Source organism: Cordyceps fumosorosea, assembly GCF_001636725.1.
Source record: "Cordyceps fumosorosea ARSEF 2679 chromosome Unknown scaffold_1, whole genome shotgun sequence".
In the NCBI taxonomy this organism is placed as follows: domain Eukaryota; kingdom Fungi; phylum Ascomycota; class Sordariomycetes; order Hypocreales; family Cordycipitaceae; genus Cordyceps; species Cordyceps fumosorosea.
The window spans coordinates 809,201-827,271 of NW_017387301.1; the positions used below are offsets into that span (position 1 = coordinate 809,201).

At 57.2% G+C, this 18,071-nt stretch overlaps 7 protein-coding genes across 7 annotated transcripts; 1 reads left to right on the forward strand and 6 right to left on the reverse strand.

The window, feature by feature from the left end:
* Nucleotides 1-319: 319 nt before the first annotated feature.
* Nucleotides 320-2,095, reverse strand: ISF_00260 (cellobiose dehydrogenase; the record flags this gene model as incomplete). Its single annotated transcript, XM_018843867.1, has 2 exons — nucleotides 320-1,755; nucleotides 1,834-2,095. 2 exons carry the CDS (start codon nucleotides 2,093-2,095, stop codon nucleotides 320-322), a joined length of 1,698 nt encoding a protein of 565 aa, XP_018708317.1.
* Nucleotides 2,096-3,171: 1,076 nt separating this feature from the next.
* Nucleotides 3,172-5,605, reverse strand: ISF_00261 (14-3-3 domain protein; the record flags this gene model as incomplete). Its single annotated transcript, XM_018843868.1, has 7 exons — nucleotides 3,172-3,396; nucleotides 3,486-3,984; nucleotides 4,037-4,047; nucleotides 4,144-4,168; nucleotides 4,520-5,065; nucleotides 5,156-5,416; nucleotides 5,469-5,605. The coding sequence occupies 7 exons, from the start codon at nucleotides 5,603-5,605 to the stop codon at nucleotides 3,172-3,174; spliced, it is 1,704 nt and encodes a 567-aa protein (XP_018708318.1).
* Nucleotides 5,606-5,944: 339 nt separating this feature from the next.
* ISF_00262 (Major facilitator superfamily domain, general substrate transporter) lies at nucleotides 5,945-7,432 on the reverse strand (the record flags this gene model as incomplete). Its single annotated transcript, XM_018843869.1, has 3 exons — nucleotides 5,945-6,783; nucleotides 6,844-7,018; nucleotides 7,088-7,432. The coding sequence occupies 3 exons, from the start codon at nucleotides 7,430-7,432 to the stop codon at nucleotides 5,945-5,947; spliced, it is 1,359 nt and encodes a 452-aa protein (XP_018708319.1).
* Nucleotides 7,433-8,901: 1,469 nt separating this feature from the next.
* On the forward strand, nucleotides 8,902-10,103 carry ISF_00263 (Phosphotransferase enzyme family domain protein; the record flags this gene model as incomplete). Its single annotated transcript, XM_018843870.1, has 3 exons — nucleotides 8,902-9,000; nucleotides 9,073-9,692; nucleotides 9,758-10,103. 3 exons carry the CDS (start codon nucleotides 8,902-8,904, stop codon nucleotides 10,101-10,103), a joined length of 1,065 nt encoding a protein of 354 aa, XP_018708320.1.
* Nucleotides 10,104-10,448: 345 nt separating this feature from the next.
* Nucleotides 10,449-11,334, reverse strand: ISF_00264 (Aldolase-type TIM barrel; the record flags this gene model as incomplete). The annotated part of the gene is made up of 2 exons (XM_018843871.1): nucleotides 10,449-10,684; nucleotides 10,707-11,334. 2 exons carry the CDS (start codon nucleotides 11,332-11,334, stop codon nucleotides 10,449-10,451), a joined length of 864 nt encoding a protein of 287 aa, XP_018708321.1.
* Nucleotides 11,335-12,994: 1,660 nt separating this feature from the next.
* Nucleotides 12,995-14,440, reverse strand: ISF_00265 (hypothetical protein; the record flags this gene model as incomplete). The annotated part of the gene is made up of 1 exon (XM_018843872.1): nucleotides 12,995-14,440. The coding sequence occupies one exon, from the start codon at nucleotides 14,438-14,440 to the stop codon at nucleotides 12,995-12,997; it is 1,446 nt and encodes a 481-aa protein (XP_018708322.1).
* Nucleotides 14,441-16,472: 2,032 nt separating this feature from the next.
* On the reverse strand, nucleotides 16,473-17,672 carry ISF_00266 (PAF acetylhydrolase family protein; the record flags this gene model as incomplete). Its single annotated transcript, XM_018843873.1, has 2 exons — nucleotides 16,473-17,057; nucleotides 17,112-17,672. 2 exons carry the CDS (start codon nucleotides 17,670-17,672, stop codon nucleotides 16,473-16,475), a joined length of 1,146 nt encoding a protein of 381 aa, XP_018708323.1.
* Between the last annotated feature and the right edge of the window lie 399 nt (nucleotides 17,673-18,071).

The following is an 18,071-nucleotide window of genomic DNA, read 5'->3' on the forward strand; positions in this document are numbered from 1 at the left end:
CAAAATGTTTCACAGGATGTAATTTCTGCAAGTGTTGTGGCATGTTCAGGACCGCAGAACTTACCCATACTGTAGACAGCACCAGTACATCATCCCTCGCAGGCTGTGATATTGCCACACAGAGCTGCCAAGCTCATTCATAGCGGTCTATCGCGTGCGAAGACGAAGAAAATTATTCATAAATATCTATGCTCATTATTTTCGGTAGCCATGTCTATGCTAAAAATACAATGCAATTATACACAAATGACCGGATTACAGTAAGATCGTCTTCCTTGCCATGTCCAACACGACTTGGACATGCCACTTCACCATTCATTCACAGTCCCTTCCCAGCCAGCGCCAGGATCCTCTCCGCCCCCTTCTCTCCGGCCACCATAACCGCGAACTGCGGATTGACCGTCATCGGCGAAATGATCGAGGCGTCCACCACGTGCACGTTCTCCGTGCCTACCACCCTCGTATCCGCGTCCACGCAAGCCCCGATGCGGCACGAGCTCGACCAGTGGTTCACCTGCCCGCGCGCGTACGCTGACGCCGTCGTCACGTACCGCTCAATCTCCTCCACCGTCGCGGTGCGCGCGATGTTCAGCGGCGTCAGTCCCTCCGCCGCCGGTCTCTCCGGCGTCGACGCCGGCAGCGCTTGAAATATGTCGTGCACGAACGCGGCCACCGCCCGCGCGTCCCGGGGGTGGGAGTAGTACGTGTCCGCGCTCGCGCCCGCCACGAAGCGCCCGTCCGAGGACAGTTCCACGCGGCCGGCGGAGAGCAAGCCCGAGGTCCCGTACACGTTGAGCGTGACCGTGTGGGCGCCGGTGTAGTCGGCGTAGCCGGCGGAGCTGATCGTGCCCTGGACGCCGGAGCGCGAGCCGTCCTCATGCGGCACGTACGTCCAGAACGCGGCCGCCTGCGACGCGAACGAGTAGCGCCCGCTCCGCGCGTCCAGGTAGAGGTCCCGCCCCGCCGGGTCCGGGTCCTCGTAGCGGTAGGCGAAGGAGGTAATCGCGGGGGAGGACAGCTCGATAAAGGTGTTGGGGTTGTCGAAGAGGCCCTCGCCGACGGCCGGCTGCACGACCCACGAGGAGGGCGCGGCGTACGCGCCGAACGAGGCGTCCGAGAGCCGCTGCAGCGTCTCCCGCGGGCCGATGCCGGAGTGCATCAGCAGCTGCGGCGACTGCAGCGCGCCGGCGCTCAGCACGACGCGGCCACCGGGCGCCAGGCCGACGGACCTGCTCGCGCAGCCGTCCTCGACCTCCACGCCCGACGCTGTTCCGTTCTCGTGGATGACGTGCTTGACCCTGACGCCGGTGGCGAGGTGGAAGTTGGGCCGCGAGAGGGCGCTCTGCAGGTAGGTCCGGACCGGCCCGCCGCGCTGCCCGTCGATGTAGTTGTAGACGGGGCGGCCGTACACGCGGTCCTTCCGGTCGGGCTCAGCGCCGAAGTCGACCTCGGCGAAGCCGGCGCCGTCGACGAGCCAGGTGTGGGCGGCGGCCTGGATGTCCTCGACGTAGGTCCGGCCGTCGGCCGAGTAGTTGGTGACGGGCGGCTGCCGCTGCAGGAGCCGCTCGGTGGCGGCGCGCACGTCGGCGCTGCGCCAGCCGGGCGGGTGGTGGTCGTCCCAGTCGGAGGAGGGCGGCTGGAAGTACAGGCCGGCGTTGATGGCGCTGTTGCCGCCGAGCGTGCAGGCCTGGTACGCGCGGACGGCGTCAGGCTTGCAGAGCAAGCTGGAGTTTGGGCTGTCGAAGATGGTAGAGTCTGGGGGGAAGGGGCGGAAGAGTTAATACAGGCGGTCTGGGGTGTCTCGGTGTGCATTTGGTGAGGGTATGTGCGTACAAAGGCCGGGGACGTCGACGCGGCTCAACTCTGTGCCGTTGAGCCAGGCTGGACGTTCAGTGCCGCCTGAAATGCCGTAGGATGGACCGCCCTGCTCGAGGAGCAAGGTGTTGAGACCGGCTTCACTGAGTCTATCGGCAACGATAATCCCCGAGGTGCCGGCACCAACAACAATGGCATCCCATTTTTGCAGGGTCCAATCTTTCGGGGTCGGGGAAGCGCTGGCCAGCGCTGCCAGCAGTATCGTATGTGAGTATTTCATGGTAGCTAGCAGCATATGAGGTAGCAATGAATGTCCCTAGACAGATGCAGGATCATCGTGAGAAGCAGTCCAGCTTTATACACGGCGACGAGTTTCCATCAACTCAAAGAAAACCTCACTGCCGACGTCATACCAAGGCACTTCTTCAAGAACCCGCCGCCACCCGCCCAGCTCGCACCCGAGAATTTCCTTTTATAGAACGAATGCCCTCGTATTGTTCCGGTTTGCTGGGTCGCGGCACCCACAATTACGACTATGCCGTCATTGTCGGGCCTGCACTAGGCCCGAGTCAGGCGCAGGGCTGAAGGTCGAAGACTTAAGAGAAGTCTTGAGAGCGTGTTGGCGTGAGGAGACAATGAGAACAGCTGCGACTGCCTTTTTATCCCAGATATGACCGGGTGACTTCCGGTATCCATGTCGCACATCGTACGACTGTTTGTCTCAACTCGTTTGTATGTACATAGTTACAATGTCTATCTGATTGACCAACCAGTAGACCCTGAAGCTATTTTAGCTCGGATAGTCTGGCAAGTTCTTGTCTGGGCGATTACAGTGGAGTGCCGTGCTCGGACATTTCAGCTTTCAGAGCTACTGGTAATAATAATAACTAGGTTCTGTCTTGCATTGAATTGCTGCAAGTGCAAGCTGCGGGATTGTGCCTCAATTAGCGCTTTCGTGGTCTTGCAGCGATGATCAAGTGCAATGATGACTCTACGGTAGCTCGTATCCCGTAACAGCATGACAAAAAGAGGCGAGAAGCGAAACATTATTTATGTAAATTTTATAATTACAATCGACTTGAGCGCAGCAATAAATCGTTGGGCACTTGTTTTTGTTTTATATTATATCCGTAAGGCCAAGTTTGTGCATTTCAGCAACAGGAGGAAACCACTGCGCCACATTGGATACCCTTGACCAACGAAAAGAGAAAGAGAAAAACTTTATTCTATCATGCCTCATAATGCAAAATTACAATGTACTACGAAAAGAGTGAGGATGATACATCCTTTGTCCGTGATCGGCTTCTTGACTCCGATGACATACACATTCAGGTAGCTAGTCTCGGCCACCTCACCTCATCGACTCTGGTCCGCCCTCCATAGCCGCAAGTTGGCCTGGAGGAGGCCCATGATCGCCTTGATGTCCTCGCCAACCGAATTGCCCAGCGCCTCCGCCGCCTTACTCAGCTCGGTCTCCGTCAGCTCGATCGCGCCCTCGTGCATGCCCATGATGTCGTAGTAGAAGACGGCTGCGTTGACTATGATGCTCATCCGCAGCGAGCTTCCCGCATCGAAGCGGATCTGCGCGAGTTTCACCGCGTCCTTTATGTGCGGTTTTCTCCAAGTCAGCCTTTCCTCGTTTATCAAGCATGCCCTGGCGCCAAACTCACGCCGTAAGCCGAGGCGGCCAGCTCTGTCCGCACGATGCGCTTCTCCTCGGACGTGCACTCCGCACTATACCGATTGTAGTCACCTCTCCTGTCACAGAAATTAGCGTTCTGAGGGGGCCCCTTTGCATTTGTCAAGTAAATGTCAAACATTTTCAGGCAAAAGAGGAGTGTTTCATCCGTGGTGGCGCTCGGGTAGATGTGCTTGTCCACGAGATCAATCACCTCATCGCACAGCTCCTCGAGCTCTGCCTCGACGCCCCTGCGCGCTTCCTCGATCAGTCCGAGATGCTTGCCGTTGCTGGCTCGCTGGTCCTCCTCGACGGCGGACATGGCCCGCCAGGAGGCGCGCAGGCCATGCTGCAGCTTGCTGTACGCGACGCTCAGTAGTTTTTGCTCCTCGTCGCTCGGCTCGATTCCGCTCTCGATGATCGTCTTGATGTATCTTTTCGTAGCTTCGTAACGTCCAGCTTGTCCGTTGAGCAAGGCCAAGAATGCATTTCTAGAAGGCGCTGAGCATTTCATCTGAACTGTTGGTCCACGTGGCAACCCACTGTTCACGATCCTGTAACGGTCGTCAAGTTAGTTAGTAGAAACCATCGAGAGTGGTCTAATTATGGAAACGAGCCGCTCATGCTCTCGTGATCGCAGCTCGACTTACGGTAATATTCATGCTGTACAAATTGCTGTTCAATAGCGTAAGTGTCAATATGCTCATGTGAAGAGGGCAAGTAGAAATAGCAACTAATCAAGTCTACATTTACAAACTCATCGAGGCAGGAACTACCCATTTTCCACCATGTAACAAGTGTGACTGATCGCATATTTCCGAGTGATCTTGGTCGTGGCGCAGCAGTGAGGGGAAACGTCCTTCTGACTCACAAGTTGGGCAGCCAGGGACATACGTGGTGCAATATAGCGACGTTATTATCCATGCTGCCTACAGAAAAGCCATATGACACTCAGCTGACCTCTCATTCTCAGCTTTCATTCGCTGTCAGACTCTCCGATGGCCTGATGTTGTCCCGACACCTTACATACTCCCAAACGCAGCCACCAAAGCAGTCACGATGCAAGCGCAAAATGCCCCCTTCGCCGATGCCATGGCCGTCGCCGCGTTCCCGTACAGCTGCCTCTTGTATCCCAGCGTCGAGTTCCACAGCGGCGTCCCGTTTCTGCTCGGCAGCAGGACGTCCGACCGGAGCTCGTCGAGCTCCCCGAGGAAGCTGATCGTGATCGGCCCGCCGAGGTGCACCTCGCTGCGCCCATCGCCCGGCGGCCGGTCGCCGCCGACAAAGGTGCCGCTGATGCGCAGCGAGGCCGACCGGTTGTTGAACTGCCCGCTGACCGAGGGGAAGCTGGTGACGTTGAGCGGATTATCGGCGCCGCGGCGCTTCGGCGGGTTGACGATGGATCCGCCAAACTCGTTGCTGGAGAGGCACTGGGAGCAGTTGAAGCGGAGGCTCTGCAGCACGGTCGAGTTGCGCTGGCCACCGAACGAGTATGAAGTTCCGGAGCCGTGCGTGCTGTCCAGCTGCCAATACGGCGGCAACGTACCCGATGGTCGGTAGTACCGGTTCATGCTGCACATCGTCAGCACATTTCTCCCGCATGAGTGTGCCATGCTAGCAATGATGCGGTGATTTGATTCACAGGCTGCTAGTCAGACTTACTCTACAGAGTCAATATTTCGGATCGAGTTAATCGGCCCATCTGCGTCATCGTGCACGGGTGTGATGTTGAGTTGCTTGTCCCAGTACCGCAGCGAGAAGGTGAGTTCATTCTGGTCCTTGACGAATCGATTGGACTTGACAATGGCAAGAATAGAATTCTCATAGGTTATCTCAATAGGCTGGGTGAGTCTTGTGTCCTTGTCCGTGTCGTCTTCGAATTCCTTTGGCTCTATGCGGATCGTCGTTGAGCCATTGTAGTAGCTGGGCGGCGATTAGAGGCAAGCGTGGTCACGATCCGCGGGATGAAACGTACGAGCCAGTCCAGCGATAAATGTAATACGGTAAGCCGGTAATATTAATCGGGCGGAGATTTGCGCGCGGATCAGACAGCCATTCCTGTGCAATTGCCACGGGTATGAAAAAGAGCACCGCGGCGTACAATGCTAGCATCTTGGACAGCGCAGCAACACAAAATGGCTGGACTTTGAGTTGATCCTTCTGCTACGCGGAATTGAGCCTTATATATAAGACCATAGGGCTTTTCTCGTCTCCGCATTGAAACCAACGACTGCAAGGATTATCGCACAGTTTGCCCTGGCTGAAGCGCCTCACAGTGGGGGAGACCAGCTGGCGACATCACAACTTGCCCTCTCTGGTCGACATTTTCAGCTGCCAAGGCCCTAACACCCAACACAGTTGGGACCGACGTTGAGGGATATGAAAGATCAACAACGTTTATTTGATAATCTATGGATTACAAAGCCAGATCAGCAAAGTTCTTTTCACCATCTAAAAAGCGACGACGAGTCTTGGTCCCGTCTTTCGCACCCGCTCCACGAGAATAAACGTCGTCCCGACCAAGCAGAGAACGCCAGCAAAGATCTTCATCCCCGTGTAGCCCCCGGAGCTGTCGATGAGCGCGCCGCTGACCGGGTTGGTCGTGAGGCCGCCGATCGACGCGACGAAGAAGACGATGCCCGTGCGGAACCCAATCTCCGGCAGCGGCGAGATCTGCGCGACCACGGGCGTGACCAGCGAGATGTACGCGCCGGAGGAAAAGCCGAACAGCGCCGCAAAGGCAATCAGCGCTGACTGGGTGCTCGACGTGATCCAGAGCGCCAGGATCCAGACGCCCGAGAGGTAGCAGCAGCCGACCAGGATGTTGAACCGCCCGATCTTGTCGCCCATGAACCCCGCGAACAGCCGGCCGAACAGCGACGCACCGTTGAGGATGGGCAGCAGGTACTGGACCAGCCCGGGTTCCACCGTGCCGGTGCTGGCGGCCTGCACGGGCAGGTAGTTGAGCGGCACGAAGACGCCGTAGGTGAGGAAGAGGAAGCCGGCGGCGACGAGGAGGTAGTCGACCTCGCGGAAGGGCCGCGCGAGCTGCGCACCGGTCACCTTTTTGGGGACGGGCGGCTGGAAGCAGCGGACGGTGACGTTGGGGATGGCGAGGAGGGCGAGGTTGACCAAGGCGCTGGTGCGCATGGCCCAGCCGAAGCCGACGCGGCGGATGAGGTGCGTGACCATGATGGGCCAGACGACGCCGCCGACGGAGGCGCCGGTGGAGAGGATGCCGAAGGCGGCACCGCGCTTTTTGTTGAAGTAGCCGGCGACGCAGCTCAGGGCTGAAACCAGGTTATTAGTGTTTGCTCGGGATGGAGACAGACAGGTATGAGTAGACGTACGGGGCTGGAACACGGCAGAGACGCCGATGCCAGAGCAGACGCCCTGCGCGAGGAGGATCTGCCAGTACTTGGTGCTGATGCTGGCCATCATGATGCCGAAGACGTGCATCAACGTGCCGACCAAGAGCAGGCCCCTTGGTCCATACCGGTCAAAGATCATGCCAACGATGGGTCCCTGTCACCACCATTGTGAGTACGTGAAGGGAAGACTGAAGACTTGGAAGTATAGAAAGAATCAACATACCAGCCCGAGGATGAAGAAGATTTGGAGAGAAGGGATCCAAGACACGGTGCTCGCGTTTTGGCCGCGAAGGAGCTCCTTCTGGTAGTACTGCTGGAAGACGCCGATGCTGTTGAGCCAGCCGAAGCTGCAAAAGGCGGTGCACCAGCCGCCGAGCACGACCAGCCAGGCCGTCACGCCTCCGTCTGGTGGTGGTGGCGGCGGTGGCGGCGAGGAGGCCGGGGCAGAGGCGGCTGCCTTTTCTGAGTCTGACGAGTCCTGCTGCGAGCTCACGCGGGCACTGTCATTGTTGTTGTCCATGGGCGAGGTAGACGCCGCAGTCTCGGCGGCCTTTTCGGTGTGCGACATTATCACAGGGAAATGGAGAATGCCGGCGAGCGAAGAAAGGACGAAGGGAATGGAGAAGAGGGAAGATGCTCACAGGACAAATTACAGGTAGAGAGAGGAGGAGCCAGTAATTGCCATGTTATAAGCCGTAGCCCCCACGGAACATGATTGTGCCGTTGCCTTTGCTTGCCCGAGTCCCGCAACGGCTTATTCTTATTCCTATTTCTTGTTCGGTCATGGGAAGACACCATCCATGACTACAACGCAATTATAAGGAGACCCTCCCCACAGACAAGGAACGGGATGTAAGAGTTTTCTTCCCCTCTGTTCCTCTTTTTTTTTCCCGCCTTGGTTTTTTGACATGTGCCGGCTCGGCGATACATCTCTCTCTTGGCAATCAATCCATCCGCTTGGCAAACTGTTGAAAAAGCGGCAAAACTTCACGAGACAAGATTCCCGAAGCGGCAACCGGCGGTGGGTGGCGTCCGAGGGAGGCGTTCGGCTTTCCGCGTGGCTTGCGGCATTCGTCGCATCGGCCTCGCTTAATTAACTACTAGATTGCCAGGGGGGGGCGGGGAGGGCCCTGATGAAGATGGGGGAGGGGGGCGAAAAAGGATATCTTCTCGAAGGGGATAGTGTATCCGTCATGGGATGGGGGTTCACTGATCAGCCCTGCCTGTGCTGTAGGTGTAGCTGATCTGGGTAACCCAAGGCGAGGCGAAGGATTTAGGTTGGTCTGCCGGTTCATGCGTGTAAGAGGAAGGATTGAAATGAAAAAGGAAAAGAAAGAGGAAATGGTCAGCGCGCCTACGGGGTTCGCGGGTTGCTGCAATTTCGGGGCGCGGCTCCCGTATCGGGATCGGAATGGGGCTTACTATAAGCTGATTCAGAAGGGCCAGCGCCGCAATGGCCTCCCCAGCGGCGTCGGGGATTACAATGGCTTGAGGCAAAAAGCGGAATAATGGTACGGCGAGGATGTAAAACGGACATTGCCACGTCCTGTTGTCGTGTGCTCGACAGCCCACAAGACGTGTGACATTTAGAGTTAAACAGGGTCGATTGCGAAGGGTGCATCCAAGATGGAGCAAAGTTTGCACATGAAATATTTGATAATATAATTAATCCAGATACAGAAAAACAAACTATAACAATCCACTTCATGTGGCACGACCAGTGGGACTCTTGCCTCCACCGTCCTTCACTTCCTTCACCCCACGACAACTACCGAGCTGATCAACTCCGCGCACCCCCTTCTGTCACTATCAGTAACAAGTTTCAACAGCTCACGGGGGGCAGTGTTGGCCTTGGCCTGGGGGGTTTGCTGTGCTGTGCGGGCTGGTTTCGGGTGTATGATGGCACCATACGGGACGGCAGGGGCGCGCAGTATATAGAGAGTTATTTATCATGTCATCGTCGTCGCCCAAGTAGAGAACAGCTTCACTCAGTCAAACACTGTCAAATCACAGCTTCGGTCCATGTAATTTTTCAAAATGGCCGGCATAGTACGACAAAAGATTGACCAGACTGCCCTGGAAAACTATCTGCGGGAAAATGTGCCCGAGATTGCGACCCCGATTGAGCTGAAGCAAGTAAGTGACATACATCCATCCGCCTAGACAACCAGCGTCCATTCCCTCTTGACTTACACAATTCCGCCTCAGTTCAAGCACGGCCAATCCAACCCGACCTACCAGATCACCGCCGCCGACGGTCAGCGCTTCGTCCTGCGCAAGCGGCCCCCCGGCCAGCAAATCTCCGCGCAAGCCCACCGCGTCGACCGCGAGTACCGCGTCCTCGCCGCCCTCCACGGCCACACCGACGTGCCCGTCCCCCGACCCTACGCGATGTGCTCCGACCCCTCCGTCCTCGGCACCCCCTTCTACGTCATGGAGTTCCTCGACGGCCGCGTCTTCGCCGACGTCGGCGTGCCCGGCGTCAGCCCGGAGGAGCGCACCGCCATCTGGCGCGAGGCCGCCGCCGTGCTGGCCCGGCTGCACGCCGTGGACCCGCGCGACGTCGGCCTGGAGGGCTTCGGACGGCCGGACGGGTTCTACGGGCGCCAGATCCGCTCGTTCGACGCCATCTGCGCGGGCCAGTCCAAGGTGGTGGACGGCCGGACGGGGAGGCCGCTGGGGCCACTGCCGTACTACGAGGAGTGCGTGCGCTTCTTCCGCGACCCGAGCGTGCAGCCGCGCGACCGGTCGTGCCTGGTCCACGGCGACTATAGAATCGACAACCTCGTCTTTCACAAGACCGAACCCCGCGTCATCGGCGTTCTAGAGTAAGCAGCACACACCGTAGCTGGGAGACGTCGACGATCGGCCACCCGCTGTCGGACATTTGCAGCCTGTTCACCTTCTTCTACATGGCGCGGCACCCGGGCGCCTCGCCGTACGACTTGACGAGCCTGCTGCCGGGCCGCACGCCGGGGATGCCGCAGCCGGAGCAGGTGGTGGCGTGGTACGCGCGGTGCGGCGGGTACGACCCGACGCCGGACGTGGACTTTGGCATCGCGTTCGGCGCGTGGAAGACGGCGGTGCTGGCGCAGGGTATCGAGGCGCGGATGGTGACGGGCCAGGCGGGAAGCGAGCAGGTGGCGGCGTACGCGGCGATCAAGAACCCGATGGCGGAGCTGGCATGGCAGCTGACGCAGTACTGTAGTAGTGGGTGGCAGCAGGCGGCCAGGCTGTGAGGGAGGCATTTACACAGACGTGTTCGTGATTCTTTAGCTGCAATGAGATCTTTGTTTACGCCAAAGTAACTTGAAACCGTGATCCGACAGCAAAAGAGGTGACGGGACAAGCACCAAAGAACAACGACGGACAACTGCCAAACCTTGCATGTGAAATGACATGTATACGCTGAATTAAGAATCTACAACTTGCTCCGCTCGCTTAAATACATCCGCCCTACATTCAGCATCTCTGCCGCCTCCCTCACCATGCCCTCCACGATCTCGCCCGCCGGCCTAATGTCCGTGATCGCCCCGGCCACCTCCCCCATCAGCACCGGCACCTCGACCTCCCTCCCCTCCCTCTTATCCTCCTCCATCGGCACCACCCCCCTCGCGCACAGCCTCCTCACCTCCTCCTCTCGCCCTTGCCACCGCCTCACGTACTCGTTGGCGCGCATGCGCAGCGGCCGCCCCGTCAGCACCAGCGTGCGCTCCGTGCCCCCGAACGGACAGTCCACGATCGCGCGCTTCGCCGCCTCCGACGCGCTCGCCTCCTCCGAGGCCACGAACCGCGTGCACACCCACACGCCGGCCGCGCCCTGCGCCAGCGCGCCCGCCAACCCCGCGCCGCTCGCAGCATCGGCGGTGTGTGCCGCCTAGCCACCGCCGCGACGGCCGGCACCAAGATCGACGACGGCACCTCGCCCGTGTGGCCCCGGCCCTCCTTGCCCTGCGCGCAGACAATGTCCACGCCCGCGTCCAGCGCCTTCTCCGCGTGCCGCGGGTGGCCGACCAAGTTCATCACCAGCACGCCCGCCGCGTGCAGCTTCGCGATGACCGGCGCGGGGGCCACGCCGGCCGTGCTGACGAAGAGCCGCGCGCCGCTGCGGATGGTCACGGCGACGAGCTCGTCGAGACGCCCGCGGCTGACGTCGCGGTTGGTCTTGCGGGCGGTGCCGCCGCACTGCGGGATGGCGACGGCGACGCCAAAGGGGAGGTCCGGGTGGCGGAGCTGCGACTTCATGTCGGTGATGGCGTGGTGCAGCTGCTCGGGGGTGCACTGGTAGCCGCCGACGACGCTGAAGCCGCCGGCGTTGGCGACGGCGGCGGCGAGGCGGCCGCCGGAGACCTCGGCCATGCCGGCGAGCATGATGGGATGCTGGCAGCCGAGGATGGTTGTGAGTGGTGTGGTGATGGGGCCGGGCGGCGTGGGTGTAAACCCGGGCTGTGGTTGTCCCTGTTGCTGCATTATTTTCGAATGGTTATGGTGCTTGACAAGTTGTCTTGTGTACTGATATCCCGTAGAAGCAGCCCAAGTGATTAATATCCAACAACACCTTCGCGCGCTCTCTTGAATGTGTAAGTCGTCCCGGTAAGCAGCAATGCGCACCCCGGGGGGTGTAGCAAGTCATCGGCTTTGGGCCAGGAGCGGGTTACGTGCACGCGACACTAGTTTTCAGCGAGTTTCCTTGAGAACAAGGTATATCAGGACGTCTGACCTAATCTGGACAGTGGCTCCTCGTAAAGCAGGTTCGGGGAGTACAGGAAACAGGAGTTCGTCGTCAGCGGCTGGCCTCTGTCCGGACCCTCCAAGTCCGAGCTGTCGCCGTTGAAGCATGTCCAGCACCTACAAACTAGCCCGACAAGGCAAGTCACAAAAGCCGTTGAGTCGCTCACAATCCATTGTTACGGGGACAGCTGAAGGGATCGGCACGAATTTTAGAAGTTTTGGAAATTTTTAGCTTCGGTTGCATGTACCTGCGTTGTGCGCGGTTACATTCCTGAGCAGTCACCATCTGATAAGCGTGCCGTCGCATCGCATGGGAGCCCCGACAGGCATGGCCTCGTTTTCGCCTCTTCAACGATCCACTGTGGACAAACAAGTAGAGGCATGAAAACCTCGAGTGAACGCATCCGAGGGTAGAAAAAATACAGAAATTAACCGTCGGGGATGGAACCCAGGGGTTGGGCGGTGGCTAACGAGGCCCGTGATGGAGATGGTAAGGCTAGGTAATTATTATTCCTAAAAGAAAAAAAAAAAAAGGAAAAGTAAGAGATCAAGAGATTTTGTCTCAAATTCGAGCGAATTCGAGACAAACACGTAAACAAAGAAGTGGGATAATTAAAGGTTGGAAAATACATCGTGCGTGGTTCTCCTCGTCCTGCCCCTGTGGCCTCGAACTCGCAACAAGTAATTGATGTGAATTAAAAATAAAAATAAATCCAGGTAAAACTAGCGCAATTCTCCGTACGTAGAAATCGAGCTAAATCAGCCTTTTCAGCCGCAGTCTAGACATTGAGCTTTGATCTTTGAGCTTCAATCGGAGCTCCGATGTGTGGATCTTGGTGGGAAGTGAGCAAAGTCCAAAGTTCCACGACGGCATTCGCGCCACATATGAATATATGGATGCACCCTAGTCAAGGTTAGTTATCAGATTAGATTAGTTATGCCGCCGAAACAAGGTTTAAATTTGATAGCGAGCCAATGGGCATCGATCACCATCTTCTGCCCGTCCCGTTCCCTTGGCGAGAAGGCTTCACTTACAGGGTATGCCGTCTTATTTGCGAGTGAGTATTCATTTATACGCACTCGCACATACATAAAGCCCCATGTGCTACACAGACTGCAGCATGTGAAAGGGAAGCTCCTCGGCCCCCGGCTCGACGTGACACAAGTAGGTTTTTGCCTGTCCATCTTCCACTATCCCCTCAGGACTAGCTCTGGACGCAATCAGCACCCCCAAGGTGCCGGTCTTGCAAAGAAAGACTTCAATGAAACTCAAACAATCCTATTTCGTTAGACATAAAGAGACATCAAAAACATAACAATCTGATCTGTTCTGAAGCCGCGCAGTACCGCTGCACGTCGCCACACTCCTCGCCGAACCCATACTTCCCCTCGCCACTCCTCACACTTCACTCTTCTTCTCGTCGCTATCTTCCTGTCGTCTCAGAGAGCTTGGAAGGCGGCGAATAAAATCAAAGCAGTTTACTACCACCGCTGTACAAGGGGTCGCCGCTGTTCGCAGCCTTCGAAGAAGCCGAAGCATCTGGTATCGCATGATCCACCACTCCGACGGTCTCCTCTGGCCAGCGCTCGGCGGAAACTCCTCGAATCCCCCGCTCCGCCCCTTCCACGCCTGGTCCTCGTCCTGCTCCATCTGCTGCACGAGGCGCTTCCGATGGCTCCCGTAGACACGCCCGGGGAGCTGCGCCAGGTTCTCCAGGTTGAACACGGCCAAGTAGGTGACGAGCCCGGTGAGGACGGCCGTGATGATGAACGGCGTCTGGGTGTGCTGGTCGGTGATGTTGGGGATGGCCCAGAGGGCGGCGCAGAACCCCATGGGGAGGTAGAAGATGCTCACGTACGTGAGCAGCTGCACGTTCATGCCCAGCCGTGTCGAGGAGCGGCTCTCGATCAGCGCGCTGGCGTTGAACAGGCCGTCGCGCAACGCAATCACTCGCTTCTTCTTCGCTTCGAAGCCCTCGCGCACCTTCTCGAGGTCGCGCTTTGCCTGCTCTCCCTTTTGGTCGAGCTCGAGAAACCAAGCTCGGTCTTGCGCCTTGTCGAATTGGTGCGGACCGCCCTCGGACGACTCCTCGGACGACGGTGATGTCGACGAGGCTGCAGATGCTGAACGCAGGCACGGAGTGACGCGGGCCTCACGGTAAAGTTTCCACTGTGTAATATTATCTTCAATCATCGGGTCAAACTCGTTGAGACATCCCAGAACCCAGAAGTACAGCCGTGACCGGCTAAATGTCGAGTCATCAAAGAGTAGCTGACAATAAGCCACAGGATCCATAAAGTCTTCCATCAATAAGTCTCCTATATACTCGTCAAGCTCTCGCCATCGTTTCTCAATTATTCTGAGAGCATATACAACACGGGACAGCTGGGCTGTTTGCCCGCTTGCCTGGCCCGTCGCAATGATATCTCCAGGTATAGAATCCAAAATTTCGGCAAGATGTTGGATAAACTTTGGAGGAGCCAAAATGAGCATTGTCCAATACCAATCATCAGAAGCCTTAGCCCTGTTCTCAGACCTCCGGGAGATTGTAAGGACCGTGAAGGAGCTCCGGTAAAACGCCTGTTGGCACCCTCTCTGAGCCCAAGACTTGTTTTCTTGGCCGCTCCGCAAGGTTCCGAAAAGATGGCCAATCTTCAAGTCATCCCTTGCTATCAATGTGCGGTAGTATTTCTCTTCGTTGCCGTAGCGCGCCTGAAGTTTCTCGAAGAAAGTAATATGAAATGCATGATCTGGGTTGAGGTACGGGTTGGCGCTCTCGTTACCGCCTCTAAGAATACCTGCCAGGTGCATCTTGGGGGCCGTCATCAGTGATGCAGCGTCCATTCCGAGGAAATAGTCAAACGGGAAGAATTCGCGTTTCTTTGCCGTTGATGACGCCAAGCAGAGACCCTCGCAGTATATAATCCGCTGCCAGGGCGCAATCCCGTCCAGTGACTGATTGGCAGGGCTGAATGATCCGTTCGCGGCCATCCAGTTTTTCATCCGAGACATCTCTCTCAACTTATTGCAGTACACTGCCCCATGGGAAGACCCTCCCCCATAGATGCGCGGATTTCGGTGACCGAGGTCGTAGGAAATTTGTGCGGCAGTTCGAGGATCAACATCCCAAATGAATAGTTCTCCGTACTGTCGAAAGTCCGCACCGAAAAAAAATTTCAGCTCGCTCCTTACAGATTCTATCCTTTCCACAATGCGCTGTGGCCAATCCCTTTGTATTGGGGAGTCCGAGAGAAGATCCATGACGCCACCGTCATCTGGAAGGTCACACGTGTAACGATTTGCACGTTTTACCACAAAATTGCTCCATTTGGTACCCTTTAATTTGGGAAGCATTTCCCATATGGATGTTAGGGATGTCACATTTTCGAGACGGCTATTATGGTCATGCCACGCGATGTATTCCTCCCTGAGTGGTCGAAGAAGATGAAATGGAAGCGCCAACCTGCCATCTTCAGGGACTGTCGCGGGGATCAAGCTGGCGAACGCCGCACTTTCCCGATCTGACTCACCTTCCGCTTTGGAGAATCTCCCGAGGTTGACAGGAGTGTAGGTGAATAGGAGTGTATCTTTCACAAATACCTCTTTTCGATCACAATTGTCATCCGGTAGGAGCTCCTCTGGCATAGCGGAAAGAGCCTTCTCTAGCTTCCTCGCTTCATCATTGCCGAGATGACGACGGATCTATTCCCCGGGAGATTAGCTTCCGAACCCGTTAAAAAACGATGGATACTCACAATATCGTCCCAATCTTGACTCATTTTTGAAGAATCGCTCTCCAGAAAGGTTGGGGTCTATTCTTCGGTTACTGGGACTCTTGGCCGGAGAGTCCAGAGATCCTCCAGCGCACTTTCAGTACCACATGAGCAAGGTAAACCTGGAACTTTTCAGGTGTCGACTCTGTCTTCGTGCGGGGTCTTTGGGTTTTGTTTTCCCTCTCATTTTGAAAAATTCTCCCTGTCTCTGCATGAGGCAGCGCAGCTGCTCCCTGCTGATTGGCGGCACCTGCATGATGGCTTGAGAAGGATGAGGATGATAGGTGACAGCACAGTCTACGAAGCGCCCAGGCGGGTACTTGAAAATGCCTTGTTGGCAGTGGGCTGCAGGCTTCATCAGCAGCCCGCAGCAGTGTTGGGATCCTGTTGCATGGGTTGTGCTTGCATGATCCACTGCACTGTGTACGGAGGTCGCCTGTGATTCAAAAGGCTGCGTCGGATAACACTAACGAGCAAGGATTCAGCAAGGGTATGCTTGTACATGAGGAGGATACAGCAAGCCCTTTGAAAAGGCAGCCAAACCAGCCATAAGATTGCCGCTCGTCAATGGTGGCTCGCAGCAGGTAGGAACAAGGATGCCGCCCAGGACAACCAATTAACTAGGGATTGAGGCTCCATAAACGGTCGCGATACCACCTGTACGGAGTAATGAGAAGTACTTCGCTATACTGTCTTACAACCCTAGCTCGGTACGAGACGCGATTTTTTTTGAAAGCGATCTCCATATTCGTCGCATTCCCACTTTCACTGTAGGTCTCAGCGGGGTGCGTACGGATGAAGTATCGTCTGTTTCGGTGGACATTGTTCAGAAGAGAGGGAAGAGGGAGAGTATGAAGTCAGAAGCGATACATCACCAGTCTTGTGTCACGTTGCGGCAAGCGCCTGCCAAGTTGTACAGCTACAACGCGGCGCCTTCAGCCGAAGCCTTCAATCTCTCGGCTGTAGCATCCTCGGTTTCTCCCAGCAGGAGCATATTCATTACTAGCGCACTCCAGTACAATGTGGTGCATTCTTGCGTTCCTAGGTAGTATGTGATAGATTACTATGTGATAGATCTATAGAGCGAGAAGAACGACCGTCATCTACAGGTGGCTTCTCACTACCACCAGGCTCGCATATTTGTCATGAATGCTCTCCACGCCCTCCGACTTGCCCTCGAATGCAAACTCCAGCGCCGCCAGAAGCCCGCCCACGATCGCCTTCTCCGCCTCCCGCGGCTCGATGCTCCCGTACCCCTCCTTCAGCCCCGCCACCACCTCCGCGGGAAGGCCTGCCATAAACGGCTCCGCCAGCGTCAGCACGTCCGTGAAGGTGCCGTGCGTCGCATTGGCCAGCGCCAGCTCGGCGGCCGGCCCGCGCAGTCGCGGCCACAGCGCATCCCACGAGGGGTCCGTCTCGCCATGGCCCGCGCGCCCAAACTGCATCGTCGGCGCGGACGAGCCGGCGCTGAGCAGCGGCTCGTGGATGCCGCCATCCATATTTACGCCGGCGCGTACGAAGCGGGGCTGCTGGGAGGCGAGCAGCACGGAGGCGACACCGCCGAGGGAGTGCCCAACGGCGGCGGCGTGCGAAAAGTCGATGGCAGAAGGGTACTGGGCAAAGAGAGAGCGGCGTACGGCGGAGGTCTGCAGCTGGGCGAGCACAAAGGAGAGATCTTGGACGCGAACCTATTCTCAATGTTAGCATCGTATTGGTCCCTGGGTGAAGAAGTGGCCACAGACATTTTGGAAGCCGACAATCTCCGGCTCGGTTCCGTTGAAAGGAACCGACTCAACCACAGAGCCGTCGGGAAACTCGACAATGTCCGCGTCGTACGGGTGATCAACTGTGACAACTACATAACCCTGGCTGGCCAAGTTCCTCGCCTTTACCCCATACAAGCTGCGCGAGGTCCCGAGACCCGTGTCATACAGCACCACTGGAAAGGCGCCGCGTGTCTTCTTGGCGCACAGCTTCTTCAGGTCGCAGAACTCCATCTCGAACCTGGCAAATGTGTCGTTAGCCAGGCCGGCCTGCGCGGCGACCTGGCCGTAGTGCGCGGCGACGGCGGGCGTCATGTACGGCAGCGTCTGTTTCGGGCACGGCGCCTTGCTCGCGTCGACAGGCAGGTACGCCGAGACGAGAACGCGGCGCTTCTGCGGTATCGTCGCGTAGGGGTCCTGCCGGCTACTATCGGTGAGGACCGCGGTGCTGTAGCCGACGGCGTACGGGCCGCCAAGGCCCGGGACGATAAGGGCTGCGGCGGCCGTGGCCAGCGAGAGGACGGTGAAGAATGATGACATGATGAGAAGTATTGACTTCCCTGTATAAACAAGCGGTATTTGTTCTGTACAGAAATGAAGGAAGAAATCCGGACTGGGTGGCATCGACGATTTTATATCTTCGGCGACCTTGAACAGCAGTGGACCAAAATCAGAGCTGACGAAACGTGATCCGAAAGCGATGCTGAACTTGCGAAACTACTCGTAAGTAATACCCACGTTGTGGAACGCGAGGAATCAGCTTCATAAATCGAGCCACTCTTACCGCGCCATGAACCCAGGCAGACATGCACTTGCAGTTGCGGTGTCGGGGCCGCAACTCCGGTCGGCCGATTCGAGCTCCGCACCGCGAGATGACTTCCCTTTTTGGCTCACCCACGAAGGCCCAAGGGCGAGACTAGACAGTTTGGGGAGGGGGCT